This window comes from Oncorhynchus mykiss, chromosome 7 (genome assembly GCF_057628025.1).
Source record: "Oncorhynchus mykiss isolate SJ-2025 chromosome 7, ASM5762802v1, whole genome shotgun sequence".
Classification (NCBI taxonomy): domain Eukaryota; kingdom Metazoa; phylum Chordata; class Actinopteri; order Salmoniformes; family Salmonidae; genus Oncorhynchus; species Oncorhynchus mykiss.
The window spans coordinates 20,154,733-20,174,265 of NC_143028.1; the positions used below are offsets into that span (position 1 = coordinate 20,154,733).

A 19,533-nucleotide genomic window follows, 5' to 3' on the forward strand; every position below is an offset into this window, starting at 1 on the left:
GTTGTATTCGGCGCACGTGACAAATAAAAACTGTGATTTGATTTGCGGTTGAGAAATATTGGTCTCTGGGAGTAACCAATGACCCATGATGCAATAGGAGAAGAGGCACATGCTCGGTCGATCCCTGTGGAGTCCTGTGTCATCATATCCAGAAACAGGAAATACCAGAGCGATGGGGTGGATCTGTTTCTCATGAACATGTGAACCCAATACACACAATCAGGGACACACACACACACACACAGACACACACAATCCAATCAATCAAATGTATTTTATAAAGCCCTTTTTACATCAGCAGTCGATTGGCGTATTCAGTGGGTGGCTAACCTTAGCTTTGCCTTTCGGCACGTAGTAGATTCCTGATGCGCGCAGCAGGAAGTATCGCTTCTTCCACGACTTCTTCCCATCATCCTTTAGCCAGAGGATTCCCTCGATTTCTGGTACTGACACTGAGCTGCCACAGAAACACTCCTGCACAAACACATCGTCGTTATTAGTGTAATCTAAAGAGCGCGAGAGAGATGTGTGTGGTAGTGTGGGAGAGACCGTGTGTGTGCGCGCATGTATGCGTGCGTCTCACCTCTAGTAGGGCCTCTTTATTCCTATCGGCCATTTCAGAGGTCTCCTTCCTCCCCAACAAGTAGTTCTGTAAGTAAGCGGGGAAAATAGAGAGAAGGAGAAAGAGAAACAGAGGAAAGCAAAGGAGAAATAGACACCAGTTGAAAACAGCAGATCACACACTCCTCCAGGCGAGCTGGCTCGCCTAGCCTTCTCGCCTAGCCTTCTCATGTCCAATGCATTATTCAGTCACAACCTACTTCTTAAACATACGCACTCTCAAGGGCTCTTAGCATGCATAAGAAATGTGTGTGTGTGTACTCTACACTAAAGCTGTGTGAGTAGTGTACACACAACACATTGGAAGGGGATTTCCTAGTTCCAAGGTCTTACCTGGGGGTTCTTGAAGAGGGCATATTTCTCGATGCGCTCGATGAACATCAGTTTGTTATGGCTGTCTCTGGTCCAATTCAGTAGGTTCTCCACCAAGTTCTCATGGTCCTCAAAGATCCGCTCTGAGGACAGAGAGAGAGAGAGGGAGTGTGTGTGAAACATGGTTCAATCCCTGGTCAAAGGTAGTGCACTATAGAAGGGAAAGGGTGCCATGTGTGACGCAGCCTAAATAACCATGCTGCCTGCACCTACCACAAGTGTTTCCTCTAAGCAGCCTAAATAACCATGTAGCCTGCACCTACCACGAGTTTTTCCTCTAGCAGCCTAAATAACCATGCTGCCTGCACCTACCACGAGTGTTTCCTCTAGCAGCCTAAATAACCATGTAGCCTGCACCTACCATGAGAGTTTCCTCTAGCAGCCTAAATAACCATGTAGCCTGCACCTACCACGAGTGCTTCCTCTAGCAGCCTAAATAACCATGTAGCCTGCACCTACCACGAGTGTTTCCTCTAAGCAGCCTAAATAACCATGTAGCCTGCACCTACCACGAGTGTTTCCTCTAAGCAGCCTAAATAACCATGTAGCCTGCACCTACCACGAGTGTTTCCTCAAGCAGCCTAAATAACCATGTAGCCTGTAGCCTGCACCTACCACGAGTGTTTCCTCTAGCAGCCTAAATAACCATGTAACCTGCACCTACCACGAGTGCTTCCTCTAAGCAGCCTAAATAACCATGCTGCCTGCACCTACCACGAGTGTTTCCTCTAGCAGCCTAAATAACCATGTAGCCTGCACCTACCACGAGTGCTTCCTCTAGCAGCCTAAATAACCATGCTGCCTGCACCTACCACAAGTGCCTCCTCTAGCAGCCTAAATAACCATGTAGCCTGCACCTACCACAAGTGTTTCCTCTAGCAGCCTAAATAACCATGTAACCTGCACCTACCACGAGTGCTTCCTCTAAGCAGCCTAAATAACCATGCTGCCTGCACCTACCACAAGTGCCTCCTCTAGCAGCCTAAATAACCATGTAGCCTGCACCTACCACGAGTGCTTCCTCTAGCAGCCTAAATAACCATGTAGCCTGCACCTACCACAAGTGTTTCCTCTAGCAGCCTAAATAACCATGCTGCCTGCACCTACCACGAGTGCTTCCTCTAGCAGCCTAAATAACCATGTAGCCTGCACCTACCACGAGTGCTTCCTCTAGCAGCCTAAATAACCATGTAGCCTGCACCTACCACGAGTGCTTCCTCTAGCAGCCTAAATAACCATGTAACCTGCACCTACCACGAGTGCTTCCTCTAGCAGCCTAAATAACCATGTAGCCTGCACCTACCACGAGTGCTTCCTCTAGCAGCCTAAATAACCATGTAGCCTGCACCTACCACGAGTGCCTCCTCTAGCAGCTTAAATAACCATGCTGCCTGCACCTACCACGAGTGTTTCCTCAAGCAGCCTAAATAACCATGTAGCCTGCACCTACCACGAGTGTTTCTTCTAGCAGCCTAAATAACCATGTAGCCTGCACCTACCACGAGTGTTTCCTCAAGCAGCCTAAATAACCATGTAGCCTGCACCTACCACGAGTGTTTCCTCAAGCAGCCTAAATAGCCATGTAGCCTGCACCTACCACGAGTGCTTCCTCTAAGCAGCCTAAATAACCATGTAGCCTGCACCTACCACGAGTGCTTCCTCTAGCAGCCTAAATAACCATGCTGCCTGCACCTACCACGAGTGCCTCCTCTAGCAGCCTAAATAACCATGTAGCCTGCACCTACCACAAGTGTTTCCTCTAAGCAGCCTAAATAACCATGCTGCCTGCACCTACCACGAATGCCTCCTCTAGCAGCCTAAATAACCATGCTGCCTGCACCTACCACGAGTGTTTCCTCTAGCAGCCTAAATAACCATGTAGCCTGCACCTACCACGAGTGCTTCCTCTAAGCAGCCTAAATAGCCATGTAGCCTGCACCTACCATGAGTGCTTCCTCTAGCAGCCTAAATAACCATGTAGCCTGCACCTACCACGAGTGCTTCCTCTAGCAGCCTAAATAACCATGTAGCCTGCACCTACCACGAGTGCTTCCTCTATCATTAGAAAGGCTGGGCGCCCGTCCCTGACTCACTCAATCACAGACAGATGAACAGCTGCAGAGACATTCACGGACAGTCTTGAAAACACAAACGGTTACAATACCAGCTACTACCTAGACAACACTACAAGTTGACACTGTCCGAGTGTCCACATTGGCTCAGTACGCCGCACTCTCTCCCAATATCTCCCCCCAAGTTTCCACCAGTATATCCACCAGTATTTCACTCTCCCCCAGTATATTCCCAGTATCATCCTCATTATTTCACTCTCCCCCAGTATATTCCCAGTGTCATCCTCAATATCTCGCTCACGCCCAGTATATTCCCAGTATAATCCTCAATATCTCCCTCTCCCCCAGTATCATCCTCAATATCTCCCTCCCCCCCAGTATCATCCTCAATATCTCCCTCTCCCCCAGTATATTCCCAGTATCATCCTCAATATCTCCCTCTCCCCCAGTATAACCCTGTGTCTCCTCAATATCTCCCTCAACCCCAGTATATTCCCAGTATCATCAATATCTCACTCTCCCCCAGTATAACCCTGTATCTCCTCAATATCTCCCTCAACCCCAGTATAACCCTGCATCTCCTCAATATCTCCCTCAACCCCAGTATATATTCCCAGTATCATCCTCAATATCTCCCTCAACCCCAGTATATTCCCAGTATCATCCTCAATATCTCACTCTCCCCCAGTATAACCCTGTATCTCCTCAATATCTCCATCTCCCCCAGTATAACCCTGTATCTCCTCAACATCTCCCTCAACCCCAGTATCATCCTCAATATCTCACTCTCCCCCAGTATAACCCTGTATCTCACTCACCCACAGTATAACCCTGTATCTCCTCAATATCTCACTCCCCAATATCACTCTCCCCCAGTATCTCCTCAATATCTCACTCCCCAGTATCATCCCCAATATCTCACTCTCCCCCAGTATAATCCTGTATCTCCCTCTCCCTCCTCAATATCTCTCTCTCCCTCCTCAATATCTCTCTCTCCCTCCTCAATATCTCTCTCTCCCTCCTCAATATCTCTCTCTCCCTCCTCAATATCTCTCTCTCCCTCCTCAATATCTCTCTCCCCCAGTATAACCCTGTATCTCCTCAATATCTCCCTCTCCCCCAGTATAACCCTGTATCTCCCTCTCCCTCCTCAATATCTCTCTCTCCCTCCTCAATATCTCTCTCTCCCTCCTCAATATCTCTCTCTACCCCAGTATAACCCTGTATCTCCTCAATATCTCCCTCTCCCCCAGTATAACCCTGTATCTCCCTCTCCCTCCTCAATATCTCTCTCTCCCTCCTCAATATCTCACTCTCCCCCAGTATATTCCCAGCATCGTTGCCAGTATATACATACCCATTTGCAGCTCGTTGATGGTCTCCACCAGTGACCAGTCGGGGCTGTAGCCACAGTGAGACTTGTCCAGCAGGCTGTCCAGCACCTGTCTGACAGTCTGTCTCTCATCCACCATCATGGTCTTGGAGCTCTCGTCCGACATGTGCACCCGGATCACCAGCTGGAGGACGACGACGAAGAGGGATGAGGAGGAAGAAGAGGTGCAGAACGGTCAGGCACTTCGTATAGAACAGTTCTCTCACTAGCCTGAGTGCCAGTCTGCTTGTGCCATCATGCCAAATCTTTGTCATAACGAACGTTTGGCTTTGAGAATGACGGCAATGAAGTGAGCAAGAACTTAACCTCGTCTACCAGCTGCCTCCCTCTCGGTTGAACTGTCAGGTTTTTACAGCGCCTCAAAACGGGACTTGACTGGAAGTCTATGGCAGGAGCGGACTAAACAACCGCTGGTTTTAATTGGCTGATCTATTTGTCTATCACCATCTAGCATAACCCTTAAAACCTCCCCCCTACATTGTGGACTTCAGAGCGCACGGAGCAGAAGTGATTTAAACAAGGACGTGAGTTTGGAAAATCTGAAAGTACATATCTTACAAATAGTTCACACAAAAACGTTATATGCACCAACTCAAATTGGGCTTCCCCAAAATAATATGGTCAATGTGATATGTTTATTTTAATTGGTGATTTGCCATTTATCAAAGTCCCATCTAATACAGCCGTAGCAGGCTCCCTCGACTTTAAAATACAGTCAGAATCAACGAAACAGCGGTCATATCATTGGTGCACAATGATGTCATTACTTGTTGTCTTCAAATCGGTTTCTTTCAGTCAATACGTCCCGCGAAATGACCCATCATTCCATTTTCGACAACACATTCAAGGTAAATACACACACAGAACGTGATTTTTCCAGTCGTGTTTGGTTTCATTGCAATCAACTGATTGTGTTACAAACAAACCAGTTGATTGCAATGAAACCAAACACGACTGGAAAAATCACGTTCTGTGTGTGTATTTACCTTGAATGTGTCGTCGAAAATGGAATGAGACGGAATTCACGACACAAGCGGTTCACAAAATGTTTCGTGTTAGGCTATAAAAATGGATTTTATCAAACAAAAGACAATTCATTGTGTAACAATGAGCATTGGGATTGCAAATAGAGGAAGATCGTCAAAGGTAAACTATTTATTTTATTGCAGTTTGTGATTTTGTTACGCCTGTGCTGGTTGAAATAGTTGTTTTTAAATGGGGCTCTATCCTCAGATAATCGCATCGTATTCTTTCGCAGTAAATCCTTTTTTAAATCTGACAACGCAGTTGGATTAGCAAGATTCTAGGCTTTCGATACATGTGAGACACTTGTATTTTCATGAATGTTTAATATGACTATTTATGCAGCGATCACCGTATGTTGTCGAATTTCAGCCCGCTAACTAACGGGTTCGGTGCGCAGACAGGTTAAATCACACCCCTTTCAAGTCCCATCTAATACAGCCGTAGCAGGCTACCTCGACTTTAAATCACACCCCTTTCAAGTCCCATCTAATACAGCCGTATCAGGCTACCTCGACTTTAAATCACACCCCTTTCAAGTCCCATCTAATACAGCCGTATCAGGCTACCTCGACTTTAAATCACACCCCTTTCAAGTCCCATCTAATACAGCCGTAGCAGGCTACCTCGACTTTAAATCACACCCCTTTCAAGTCCCATCTAATACAGCCGTAGCAGGCTACCTCGACTTTAAATCACACCCCTTTCAAGTCCCATCTAATACAGCCGTATCAGGCTACCTCGACTTTAAATCACACCCCTTTCAAGTCCCATCTAATACAGCCGTATCAGGCTACCTCGACTTTAAATCACACCCCTTTCAAGTCCCATCTAATACAGCCGTAGCAGGCTACCTCGACTTTAAATCACACCCCTTTCAAGTCCCATCTAATACAGCCGTATCAGGCTACCTCGACTTTAAATCACACCCCTTTCAAGTCCCATCTAATACAGCCGTAGCAGGCTACCTCGACTTTAAATCACACCCCTTTCAAGTCCCATCTAATACAGCCGTATCAGGCTACCTCGACTTTAAATCACACCCCTTTCAAGTCCCATCTAATACAGCCGTATCAGGCTACCTCGACTTTAAATCACACCCCTTTCAAGTCCCATCTAATACAGCCGTAGCAGGCTACCTCGACTTTAAATCACACCCCTTTCAAGTCCCATCTAATACAGCCGTAGCAGGCTACCTCGACTTTAAATCACACCCCTTTCAAGTCCCATCTAATACAGCCGTAGCAGGCTACCTCGACTTTAAATCACACCCCTTTCAAGTCCCATCTAATACAGCCGTATCAGGCTACCTCGACTTTAAATCACACCCCTTTCAAGTCCCATCTAATACAGCCGTATCAGGCTACCTCGACTTTAAATCACACCCCTTTCAAGTCCCATCTAATACAGCCGTAGCAGGCTACCTCGACTTTAAATCACACCCCTTTCAAGTCCCATCTAATACAGCCGTATCAGGCTACCTCGACTTTAAATCACACCCCTTTCAAGTCCCATCTAATACAGCCGTATCAGGCTACCTCGACTTTAAATCACACCCCTTTCAAGTCCCATCTAATACAGCCGTAGCAGGCTACCTCGACTTTAAATCACACCCCTTTCAAGTCCCATCTAATACAGCCGTAGCAGGCTACCTCGACTTTAAATCACACCCCTTTCAAGTCCCATCTAATACAGCCGTAGCAGGCTACCTCGACTTTAAATCACACCCCTTTCAAGTCCCATCTAATACAGCCGTATCAGGCTACCTCGACTTTAAATCACACCCCTTTCAAGTCCCATCTAATACAGCCGTATCAGGCTACCTCGACTTTAAATCACACCCCTTTCAAGTCCCATCTAATACAGCCGTATCAGGCTACCTCGACTTTAAATCACACCCCTTTCAAGTCCCATCTAATACAGCCGTATCAGGCTACCTCGACTTTAAATCACACCCCTTTCAAGTGCCATCTAATACAGCCGTAACAGGCTCGCTGTCAAGTCCCACTTTGTGGCACAGTGTTACCAGGCTCTATGCACCAGATACTGGAGCCTGGGGACGAGAGCATAAACAGATCTGGGACCAGGCTACTTCATAACATAATTGTTGATATGAAACCAATTTCAGAGGGATGTTTCAGTGCCCCAAGGACAACTATTGAGGATGTGATATGAACCTGTGATATGCACCTTATGCCACAGTGTGTAGTATAGTGTCACAACATGCTGGTTAAATACAGGCTGCATCTGAAATGGCACCCTATTCCCTATATAGTGCACTACTTTTGACCAGCGCCTTTCAGAGGTAGTGCAACTACTGTGTATAGAGAATAGGGTGCCGTTTTGGACACAGCCACCAGTGTATTTACCAAGTGGATCTAAAAATGGCACGGCTCCAAAGATTGAAACGGTCTTCAGTTGAACTTAGTCCTGTCTCCATGCTGCCATCTAGAAAACATGTCTAACGTATACAATGTTCAACAAATTCAGGCCCCTGTCCTGCTGCAGTCCTGGTCTCCAGCGCTGGTTTGAATGCACCCCAGAGAGACTTAATACCACTGCGACAAAATCCCCCTTGTGTCACAACCGGGCTCCCCTAGCCCCAGCAGTGTGAGTGTAGGGGGTTGGAGTGGTGGGCCAGTAACCAAAAGGTTGCTGGTTCAAATACCAGAGCCGACAATGTGCCTTTGAGCAAGGCAGTTAATCCTAATTTGCTCCAGGGGCGCCGTAATTCTTTGGCTGACGCTGTAAAACAACCCTATCCGGTGTACGGGACAATAAAACATTTGTTGTGTGTGTACGTGCTTGTGAGCGTGTGTGACATGGTCGGGAGAAACACACAGCCAGCGCCCATGGGAGTGCTCAGTAATCCTCTCCCACAGGGACTGCAACATCAAATCACTAAGTTAGCAGAGCCAATCAAATAGATCTCTAAACCAAACTGTAGCCAGGAAGCGGCTGTGTCCGAGACTTGGGCATCCATTGAGTTTGACCTACATCCACAGTCGTGGGTTGAGTCCCAAACGGCACCCTATTCCCTATACAGTGTGTACTACTTTTGGTCAAACGTAGTGCACTATATAGTCAATAGGGTTCGATTAGGGCCGCTTCAATAGACCCCCCCCCCCCCCCCAAAAAAAAACAAATCCTCCCATTCTAAAATCATACGAGTCCAAATCCTGCCCTCCTAAAAACAATCCTAGCCTCCAGCAAAGTGGAGGTGAAATCAGTTTCAATGCAACGGTCAATCTTTGCTGCATTTTATATTGCAACACGGTAATATAAAGCAAATTCAACAACACACACCATTCCGAAACAACATTCACAAAAATGTCATATTTTTCTGTGTCCTACACATTTAACACACAGTGAGAGAGAGAGCGAGAGGACGATAAAAGGGGAGAAACGGATGAAAGAGCGGCCATCTTTGATTCAGCGTGTTTCTACAGTGACGTTACACACCAACATATTTGAAGAGGGCACAATCTTTGCATGCTAATATCTTGTGTAATTTTCTCCTGAAATGGATCAATTTAATCTAGAAGCTGGCGTACATCAGTCAGTGTGGACCGAAATGGTGGGTCTACTCTCTCCATAATGTACTGGGAGAATAAGAGCACATCACTGTGTTCAACAGAGCCGTTTCATTCAGAGCAGTTGCACTTCATTCAAGCTCACCCACACTGGTGAAATGGCCCGATGGCCTGAAACCGGTGCCTGGTGTGGCTCACAGAACCAATTCACTGACTGGAACAGAGTGCAAAAGGACTCCAGTTGTTCACGAAAACAAGACTTGTTTATATCAACCCAAAAGGACAAGGAGTCTTACAGATGCCAGTGCAAAATGTCTGATTGTCTCTCGCTCGCCCTCTCAGACACGGGCATGAATGCACACCACGCACAAACAAACAGGCACATGCACTCAAACACTGCAATGACCTATTTTTCTTAGCATCTCTCTTAATGAAGTTAGTTCACACAGTGAATCTGAAGCAGATATGGAGAGGATCTTCCGGAACTATGCATCACAGTGGGAACGGACAGGACGTACTGTAGAACAACACGGTATCCGGTTGCACGTGGGTGTAGGTCAGAACCTTACCTTTTTGACTTGCGCCTCCTTGATCTTCTCCAGGGCCACTCGGATCTTCTCTGCCTTCACTTTGGCCCCCTGCTCCTCCTAGACACAGAGCAACAGTTAATACACACACACACACACACACACACACACACACACACACACACACACACACACACACACACACACACACACACACACAAAATGGCCAAACAGATACACGCACAAAAACCAACAGGAGCCTTCAATACTGAGCCAACCTCCTCCTCAAGCACCTTCTCCTACTCTTTCCATACCTCTCTCCTCATCGCAGGGCAGACAGTTGATGCCCTCTGAACTCCCTTTGCCAGATTGAGACCAATATCGCTCACACCTCACCAGTCAGTACCACTCAGTCATTGACAAATGATGCTTAAGCGTATACATACTGTGCATTCCATCAATGGCTCTGTAATCGTTTACCTGGCCTCTCCAGCAAGACGACATCACCTCCATCTCTGGTATAGCCACCACAACACAGAACGCGCGTGTCCTCCCACACACAGATCAGCCCAACACGTCCGACTCCAACCCAACAGTAGGTAGCCCTAAATCACCAGTGCTCCAATGCTCCATTGGTAAAAAAAAAAAAAAAAAAGCTCTCAAAGATGGCCGCTCTTTCATCCTTCTCTCCCCATTAAATCGCCCTCTCGCTCTTTCTCTCGACTAGAGCAGAAGCCGAGATGCGGGAAATCCCCTTGGTCTCGCCACACGGGGGATGGGACACAATAGTGGAGGATCCCCCAAATGGCAAGAATCTGCGGAAGATATGAAGCCGGTCCTAAAAGAGTCAGTTCCCTCCACTACAAAACAACAACCACAACAACAAAGACGCTTAACATAGTACATAGAGAAAGCCTAGATACCACACAAAAAAATAGATAGTTTCCCCCGATGTCGGAACGTCACCATTCCAAAAATCCCGATCTTCTCCTTCCAAGACCCTAATTGAGTCTAGATGAATGGGACCATGAGACCAATGAATGAGACCAACGCAGAGACTTCAACCTGCTTCCACTCACCCCTCCTCTGACATGCTACAGCCAGGAAAGCAAGACCGGAGTGGAGTGTGTGAGAGAGTACAGGCTCCTTGACACACGCACACACCGGCATGCACGCACAAGATGAGCACGACTAACCCCCTCTAACTCAGAGACGAGACGCCCCTCCCCCTTCCATCCTCGCGAACAGCTGCAGAGTCCTGGGAGCGTGCCCAATCGCCGAAGCCATAATCCCCACACAAACAGGAGAACCCCTTCACCGGCTGGCGACAGAGAGGACCCCTCTGTCCCGTCACAATGTGTACCCGCTCTCCTCTCGCCAACCAGGGGGACCCGTTCACCAGACCCTCTTCCGCCTTATCCAATCAGTGCAGGGGTAGCTGTGAGCAGCTTTGCCCCCCCCCCCGACAACAGTAAACAGGGAGCGGTATTAGGGTAGTGAGGGGTTGGGGTATTAAGATCCAAGCCTCTTATCTGGGCACCCCCTCCATGACCCAGACTACCTTTCTGCATGAGTGGCGGTGTAATGCAAGAAAGGCAACACGCAGAGACAGGCTTTCAGTGTGGCGTGTGTATGTATCTGTGTGTGTGTGTGTGTAAGGGTTCAAAGGACCAATGGAGGATTAAAATATGGAGTCAATCCCAGTCACGCTTAATTTAGCTTTTGGACTGCGAACCCCCTTCTCCGTGTCCTCCTCCACAGCACTTTGCTTCCTGCATCCTCCTCAGTAAATAGATATCTCACCTTCTCTACTGCTGGCACTCTCCAACTGCATTTTAACAGGATTCCATGGAGGCTGAAAAAGGAATTTCTGCTGCACCTATAAAAAGCCGGTCTTGCCCTCTCCCCGTCTCTTGTTCCCCTGCCTCTCCCCGTCTCTTGTTCCCCTGCCTCTGCCCGTCTCTTGTTCCCCTGCCTCTGCCCGTCTCTTGTTCCCCTGCCTCTGCCCGTCTCTTGTTCCCCTGCCTCTGCCCGTCTCTTGTTCCCCTGCCTCTGCCCGTCTCTTGTTCCCCTGCCTCTGCCCGTCTCTTGTTCCCCTGCCTCTGCCCGTCTCTTGTTCCCCTGCCTCTGCCCGTCTCTTGTTCCCCTGCCTCTGCCCGTCTCTTGTTCCCCTGCCTCTGCCCGTCTCTTGTTCCCCTGCCTCTGCCCGTCTCTTGTTCCCCTGCCTCTGCCCGTCTCTTGTTCCCCTGCCTCTGCCCGTCTCTTGTTCCCCTGCCTCTGCCCGTCTCTTGTTCCCCTGCCTCTGCCCGTCTCTTGTTCCCCTGCCTCTGCCCGTCTCTTGTTCCCCTGCCTCTGCCCGTCTCTTGTTCCCCTGCCTCTGCCCGTCTCTTGTTCCCCTGCCTCTGCCCGTCTCTTGTTCCCCTGCCTCTCCCCGTCTCTTGTTCCCCTGCCTCTCCCCGTCTCTTGTTCCCCATCCCTCTCCCTTGTTCCCCCTCCCTCTCCCCGTCTCTTGTTCCCCATCCCTCTCACATGTTCCCCTCCCTCTCCCCGTCTCTTGTTCCCCATCCCTCTCACATGTTCCCCTGCCTCTGCCCGTCTCTTGTTCCCCTGCCTCTCCCCGTCTCTTGTTCCCCTGCCTCTCCCCGTCTCTTGTTCCCCTGCCTCTCCCCGTCTCTTGTTCCCCTGCCTCTGCCCGTCTCTTGTTCCCCTGCCTCTGCCCGTCTCTTGTTCCCCTGCCTCTGCCCGTCTCTTGTTCCCCTGCCTCTGCCCGTCTCTTGTTCCCCTGCCTCTGCCCGTCTCTTGTTCCCCTGCCTCTCCCCGTCTCTTGTTCCCCTGCCTCTCCCCGTCTCTTGTTCCCCATCCCTCTCCCTTGTTCCCCCTCCCTCTCCCCGTCTCTTGTTCCCCATCCCTCTCACATGTTCCCCTCCCTCTCCCCGTCTCTTGTTCCCCATCCCTCTCACATGTTCCCCTGCCTCTGCCCGTCTCTTGTTCCCCTCCCTCTCCCCGTCTCTTGTTCTCCTCCCTCTCCCCGTCTCTTGTTCCCCTCCCTCTCCCCGTCTATTGTTCCCCATCCCTCTCCCTTGTTCCCCTTCCTCTCCCCGTCTCTTGTTCTCCTCCCTCTCCCCGTCTCTTGTTCCCCTGCCTCTCCCTTGTTCCCCTCCCCGTCTCTTGTTCCCCATCCCTCTCCCTTGTTCCCCTCCCTCTCCCCGTCTCTTGTTCCCCATCCCTCTCCCTTGTTCCCCTCCCTCTCCCAGTCTCTTGTTCCCCATCCCTCTCCCTTGTTCCCCTCCCTCTCCCCGTCTCTTGTTCCCCATCTCTCTCCCTTGTTCCCCTCCTTCTCCCCGTCTCTTGTTCCCCATCCCTCTCCCTTGTTCCCCTCCCTCTCTCTTGTTCCCCATCCCTCTCCCTTGTTCCCCATCCCTCTCCCTTGTTCCCCATCCCTCTCCCTTGTTCCCCATCCCTCTCCCCGTCTCTTGTTCCCCTCCCTCTCCCCGTCTCTTGTTCCCCATCCCTCTCCCTTGTTCCCATCCCTCTCCCCGTCTCTTGTTCCCATCCCTCTCCCCGTCTCTTGTTCCCATCCCTCTCCCCGTCTCTTGTTCCCCTCCCTCTCCCCGTCTCTTGTTCCCCATCCCTCTCCCTTGTTCCCCATCCCTCTCCCTTGTTCCCCATCCCTCTCCCTTGTTCCCCATCCCTCTCCCTTGTTCCCCATCCCTCTCCCTTGTTCCCCATCCCTCTCCCTTGTTCCCCATCCCTCTCCCTTGTTCCCCATCCCTCTCCCTTGTTCCCCATCCCTCTCCCTTGTTCCCCATCCCTCTCCCTTGTTCCCCATCCCTCTCCCTTGTTCCCCATCCCTCTTCCCATCTACAGTTCTCTGTTCTTGGTAGTTCTATTCTGGCTCATGAAGCAGGGGAGAAGGGATAGTGTGGTGAAACATCTATCCGTCTCTGTGTGTGTGTGTGTGTGTGTGTGTGTGTGTGTGTGTGTGTGTGTGTGTGTGTGTGTGTGTGAGAGAGTAAAAGAGCTGTGTAACACTGACATACAAAACCTCCCATTGCCACACCTCAGGCACTCTCTCGCTCTCCCTCTAAACCCATTTGGATGGCATTCTGAACGCAGACACAGACGGTTGGCTTAAAAACTGCTCAGAAACAAATAGCCGCGTGCTACATTGGACTAGTACAACTTCATAATTAGTCAATTAAATCATATGGCCCCAAGGTCCTGGCCATGAAATTCGGGGGCAGACGAATTTTGTGTTTGTACGTGTGTTTAAGAATTTGAGATACTATGTCAGAAGACATACAGAGGTGCGCGCCTCCTCCTACCCGCAATCCTCCAGTGTTGGCATCCATAATATTCAAATGAGCAGCGATACAGGAAACTCCCCCTGAGAATGACTGCATAATTCCGTTCCCATACACATTAGGATAATTTAGGCCTTCCGCATAAATTAAAAAGTGCTTGACGAATTTGTTTTGGGTCTTCATTTGAGTAGAGCCTTGGCTAGCGTTCGCGCTAAATGAAGGAACGCCGAAAACAAACGCTCCTGGGTCTGTGCATCTAAAACAACGTCGAAGCATCACAACGGAGATAGATTTTGGTCAAAAACTGTGGTAATTTGCAGCATTGACAGATATACAGTACATCGCCATACTTCACCCTCAAAGACAGTATCTATCGCCAACTGCTCTCCGTGTATCCTAGGACGAAATCAACCAGCAAACAAATGCCAAGAATGTACTTTACTGTGAAAAGCTGTGGGAGGGAGGGTTCTAGACTAAAGATGACAGATAAATAAAACGAGAGAGAGAGAGAGAGAGAGAGAGAGAGACAGAGAGAGAGAGAGACAGAGAGACAGAGAGAGAGACAGAGAGAGAAGAGAATCGTGGAGCACAGAGAGGGGGAGAGAGCAACCTTTTCCAACCCTAAAAGAGGATTAGGCGATTCAAATAAAACAGGCCAGCAATTTTTTGGGGGACAAATATCTTCAACAACATACTGCTCTTTATTTTCTTCATGGAAATCTCCCTCAGTGTCACTTCACTGCACCAGACCAGTCAGTAAACCTATGACTCGGCTTGTTATTTCTCTTTAGCTTTGGAGGGGAGGGTCGGGTCAGGTCAAAATCATTGACGTTTTCAGCTTAGTAGCCTTTTGTCAACCATGAGGAGGAAAACACGTAAACGCCTTGGCTCCTGTTAGTTTCAGAACAATGCTTACCATACCAGACAGGGTTGGGGTCAATTCCACTAACATTATTGCAATTCTGTAAGAAACAATGAAGAACATCGGAATCTCTGTTAACTTCCTGTTATGATCTAATTGAAGTGGAATCGACACCAACCTCGAAACCAGTGTTTCTCAACCTTTTTTGGACCGGGCGGCTGCAAGCTACTTTAATACGTAAAACGACCATTCTTCCCTGGTTGACCACTTCCATTGAAACGAGCACTGGAAAGTTGACAGAATCAGTGTCAGACAACTAACCAACAACCCAAGGACCAGACCCGGCCCGTGGACCGCAGGTTGAGGAACACCGGTTTATACCATAGCATTATTAGCGGCTCGCACATCAAAAACATAACAGAAAAGGGAGCGTTCACAGTTACACACACATCCAGCTCCATTTCTCTAAGCTCGGGCACATGGCAACTGAACGCAGCCCAGATGTAAAGGGGTTATTATAACCAACACTCCAGATTCGGGTCAAACACATGCCAAGTACATTCAAATTCTAACTCAAGAAAAGCCGTGCTTGATTTAGCACTTTCGGGATCATGCCGGTACTACTGTCCCAGGCAAATCAAGTCAAGAACATTTTGAAAGTATTTCACATAAGTGTACATGACCCAGGTCTGACCGCAAGACTGTCATGACCGTGAAGTTAGATAGAGTGCAAAACTGTACTGAGCCGCAGCGCCAGTTACCTGTCCTGCATTTCTTCCCCCTACTAGACAAAAGGAGTGCAGGGAATCAAATGGACACATCAGCACAGGGAGGAACAAGACAAAAACATGGATAACGGAAGAGATTTAAACGGGGGGGCTGCATGCAGGAGAAAGGCGAGAGAAGAAAGCTCCGGGAGGATGAGATACAAGTGAAACAAGCCAATCAGGTCAATCGAGCATTGTGGGTGGGTGTTGGCACCGTGGGAGGAGCTTAGGGAGATGGTAAAAAGAGGCGTGGTTCAAGCACAGGCAAGCGAATGAGGCGTCACCTTGGTCAGCAGGTGAGAAGGCTTCCCTGCAATGCTTTTCAGAATGAGGGACGTTTCTCTGTCCAGATAGGAGTGCTTGGTGGCGCAGAGGTGAGGAGAGAAACAGGTAAGACAGTCAGGGCAATGATTCTCAATGGCTCATTAAAAAAATGCTTTTGAAGAGTGGTGTGGGGGGGGGGGGGGGTTAAAGGGTGGAAGCAGGTGAGGTCCAATAGTTGGAGCACTGATCGTGGTGGTCATACTAGATAGCTGTGGACGGGGGAAGAGAGAGAATTTATCAAAGGCACACTTTCTAAAGAGGATACTGCTGTGATCACTGAAGGTGCTCGCTGACCCTCACCTGTACACACACACACACACACACACACACACACACTTACAGTGTCCAGATCCAGTTCACCCTCCCGTGAGGTGAAGTCAAGCTGCCGTCTGGCCGGCTTACCATTGGCCCGTCGCAGTAGTGAGGCATGCTGGGAAACGGGGAGGTGCATTATGGGTGCAGAGAGGATGCAAACACACACAGTTAACATGCATGGGGACGGGGGGCTTTACTTTCCACTTCTTCAGTCTCCCCATCGCATACCGAGTCTATATGAGTGGAACTAGCAATGCCCGGCTGTGGGTTCAATTAGTGACAACGTACTCCATACTGGATGTAAGCACGCACTGTACGGTTAGTCACTTTGGATAAAAGCCTCTGCTAAGTGGCATATATATATCTATATATATATATATATTTTCTCCTATCCGTCTTGTAAACCTAAACTAAGTTCCCGTACCTAAGTCAAGCAGGTTGAGTTGACAGCCAGACAGGTTCAGTAGATACATTGTAATCCACATCACACATGCAGACTTCAGGGATTTACAATACATTCCCTCACTGTACTAGAAATACCACACTTTCCAATGGGTGGTGTATACACACACACACACGCGCACAACAACGTGTGTTACGCGGATAGCAAACTAATGTAATACAAGGAGTTGTACGGTGCACATTTGGCATGCAGCAGGACTTGAAAACAGCATGCAGTGTAAGTGCACCATGCAGGGAACTAGAGAGGGTGGTTTCCAGAGGGCGCACACACACACACACACACACACACACACACATCATCATACCATTCATCATGTTGGAACAAACAAACCACTGCAGCAGTGTATCGTCCCCCCTAACCAAACAGCCTTTCACTGTCATAATCCAAATAGGCTACCCACCCTTTTAGTCTGCATAAAGGAAGTCCCACAATGCCCCATTAACGGCCATCATTACCCTGCCCAAACTAAAAGCCTGTACATGAAAAAGGGCCTCTGATAGGCTGAGATAACTGGGCCTTGTTTGCAGGCTTGACTCTCATACAGACGACGACAGAGAGGATAGAAATGAACAACCTGTCAGCGGTAATGTTTCACTAAGAGATCCTTCTGTTCATGAAATAATTGGGAAGACAGGGTTGTGAAGATTGGAGTGTCGGTATGAGTGCGGTGTGACTTACCTCGGTGCTGGCTGGGACCTGTGGTGGCTGGGGACTCCCTTGGGACTCCCCGTCCTGCTCGGCCCCTCCTGCTGTCCGAGACAGCACCTTGTCGATGTCCAGAGAGTCCATGCTGGACGCGGACGCAGAATTAACGCTGGACCTCGAGGAGTGGCCCCCCGCCTCGTGTTCACTGACCGCGCCCACCGAGCCCGTCCTCCGGTGCTGCGAGGGCGAGGAACCCGCCGAGGGGCGCCGGAGGGTGGCAGAGGAGTAGGAGGACGAAGTCTGGTGCGCCGCCTCGTCCATGCTGAGCGACGCCTGCTCCAGCTGGGCCGTGATGTCGTCCAGCGAGAAGTTCGATGCCGACGGGCGCCCGTGGGAGTTGGAGCTGCCCCCTCGGACGGTGGAGGCCGGTGACGCCCGGGTACTACTGCTGGTGCTGCCCCCGCTGCTACCCCCTCCACCGCTGGCAGTCTGCTTGGCACTGGCGCCACGACCCCCCAGGCCTCGCTGCTGACATTTAGCCTGGCGGGCGGTGCCGGTGTTGGGCTTGCCGATGGTGCTGAGCTCCTGTTCGATGGAGCACAGGTCAGCCATCAGGGCATCCAGGTCTACGGTCTCTGTCGTCTGGTTCAGAGCCTCTGTAAGGAGGGGGGGAAAGGGGAGTGTGAATCCACCTTCTGTTGTATACACACGCTAAGAAGATTGATTTCATGAAAGCGTGCCCGTTGAAAAGGTACTTCTGCACAGCAGTATAGCCGTGGTGTTGTGGGTCACACAGGCATGTCACAGACACCATTGCTCTGCAGGAAGTAGGTAGGGCATATAGGTCTGAGCGTGTGCGTCTTACCATTGATGTTGTACATTGAGAAGCGGTAAGAAAAGTTAGCCATGTTGGTTTCTTGTCTGAGGGGAGCCTTCTGGACTGGCTTCTGTGGCTTCCCGTCATCCAGGCTCTGTAGAGGATAAATCACGCCATCAAAATCACCACCATCTTAAAAGATATTTGTCTGATACTTTTGTATACTTTTTCCGGCCACTAGTGCTGAATGTAGTGCACACTAGCCAAAAGTGGTCCAAAAAAAAATTGCGGACTACGTCACAAAATCATTGCCCTCTCGCTCTACTGTCTGTGTGTCTTGCTAGCTGTCACTCAAATGGCGAGGGGCTGAAGCTCGTTGGCTGAAACTCAAATTGCTGGGGGACTGGCCGCACGTGGGGGTAAATGTAGGGAAAAAGGCCACAACAGATTCCAGGAAACAGTCGTTTTCAAACTAAGGATTTAATGGCTGCTCATAGATTGCGCATGTATGAACTACACATGAAACAATCCAGCCCAAAGCAGGAGGTTTAAAAAAATGCTTACTAGTTGCCAAAGTACCAGCGCATTGTCTTTGATCCATAACAATACAAAACCAGACTTTAACAGGCTTGAAGGAAGTGGAAGAAAGCTAACATGACTTAGCGAAAGGGTGGGAGGGGTGGTGACTAGGATAATATGGTTGCCGGGATACGGTTACCAGGATACGGTTACAGTTACTAGGACATGGTTGCATGGGTACTGTTACTATGATATTGTTGCTAGAATATGATTACTTGGATAGGGTTTGCTAGGACACCATTGCCAAGATATGGTATCCATGACATGGCTGCCAGGATATGGTTGCCAGGATACGCCCATCCTCCCCTACTGCAATACCTGTGTGAGTTTGTCCAGTTCTCCCAACCAGGCTCCAAACATTTTGTCCAGGTCCTGGTCTTCCTTATCACTGTCCTCCTCCACTCCCCCGTGGTCCAGCTCGTCGTCAGACATATCTGCCATCTGGACACACACACACACACACACACACACAAACACAACATCATTTGACTATAGAAAAATCACACTACAATCAAAACCAATTAAATAGTTCAATTCAAGAGCACGCATGCATACGTGCACACATTTACCGAGAGAGAATTCTAAAATCGCACAGTGGCAGCGATGAAGCCACACCTTCACCACGGCAACCTTCTAAAATATGTTACCGTGGCAACCGCCAAAAGAGCTCTACAACGTGGAGGGATAGGGCCGCGCAGCGGCAGTAGGCTATTTATTCCCTGTTGTGTCTGCCAGAGGTACAGTATTCCACAAGCTGGTTGCCGTTGGAAGGCCTACTGAGTTGAGCCTATTCCCCACGAGTGGCTACCTATACTGCTTTGGCTGTTTCGTACGGTAATGAGCACTGAAATGACCCTATTCCCTTTATAGTGTACTTGGGCTTTGGTCAAAAGTAATGCACTATGAAGGGAATGGT

At 49.3% G+C, this 19,533-nt stretch overlaps 1 protein-coding gene across 5 annotated transcripts in view; it reads right to left on the reverse strand.

The window, feature by feature from the left end:
• Window positions 1–19,533, reverse strand: part of LOC110527565 (uncharacterized) — a 75,938-nt gene that overhangs the window by 15,284 nt on the left and 41,121 nt on the right. The window contains exons 3-12 of one of the 5 annotated variants that reach the window (XM_036983049.2): window positions 18,936–19,058; window positions 18,087–18,192; window positions 17,255–17,877; window positions 16,139–16,228; window positions 15,759–15,833; window positions 9,584–9,661; window positions 4,423–4,582; window positions 955–1,076; window positions 584–649; window positions 331–474 (exon numbers count right to left, since the gene is read on the reverse strand). In XM_036983049.2, coding sequence (XP_036838944.2) covers window positions 331–474; window positions 584–649; window positions 955–1,076; window positions 4,423–4,582; window positions 9,584–9,661; window positions 15,759–15,833; window positions 16,139–16,228; window positions 17,255–17,877; window positions 18,087–18,192; window positions 18,936–19,058 — 1,587 coding nt within the window. Of the gene's footprint in view, window positions 1–330; window positions 475–583; window positions 650–954; window positions 1,077–4,422; window positions 4,583–9,583; window positions 9,662–10,021; window positions 10,698–15,758; window positions 15,834–16,138; window positions 16,229–17,254; window positions 17,878–18,086; window positions 18,193–18,935; window positions 19,059–19,533 lie in introns of those variants that run through there. The other 4 variants (XM_036983054.2, XM_036983053.2, XM_036983055.2 and 1 more) reach the window with 4 other exon arrangements.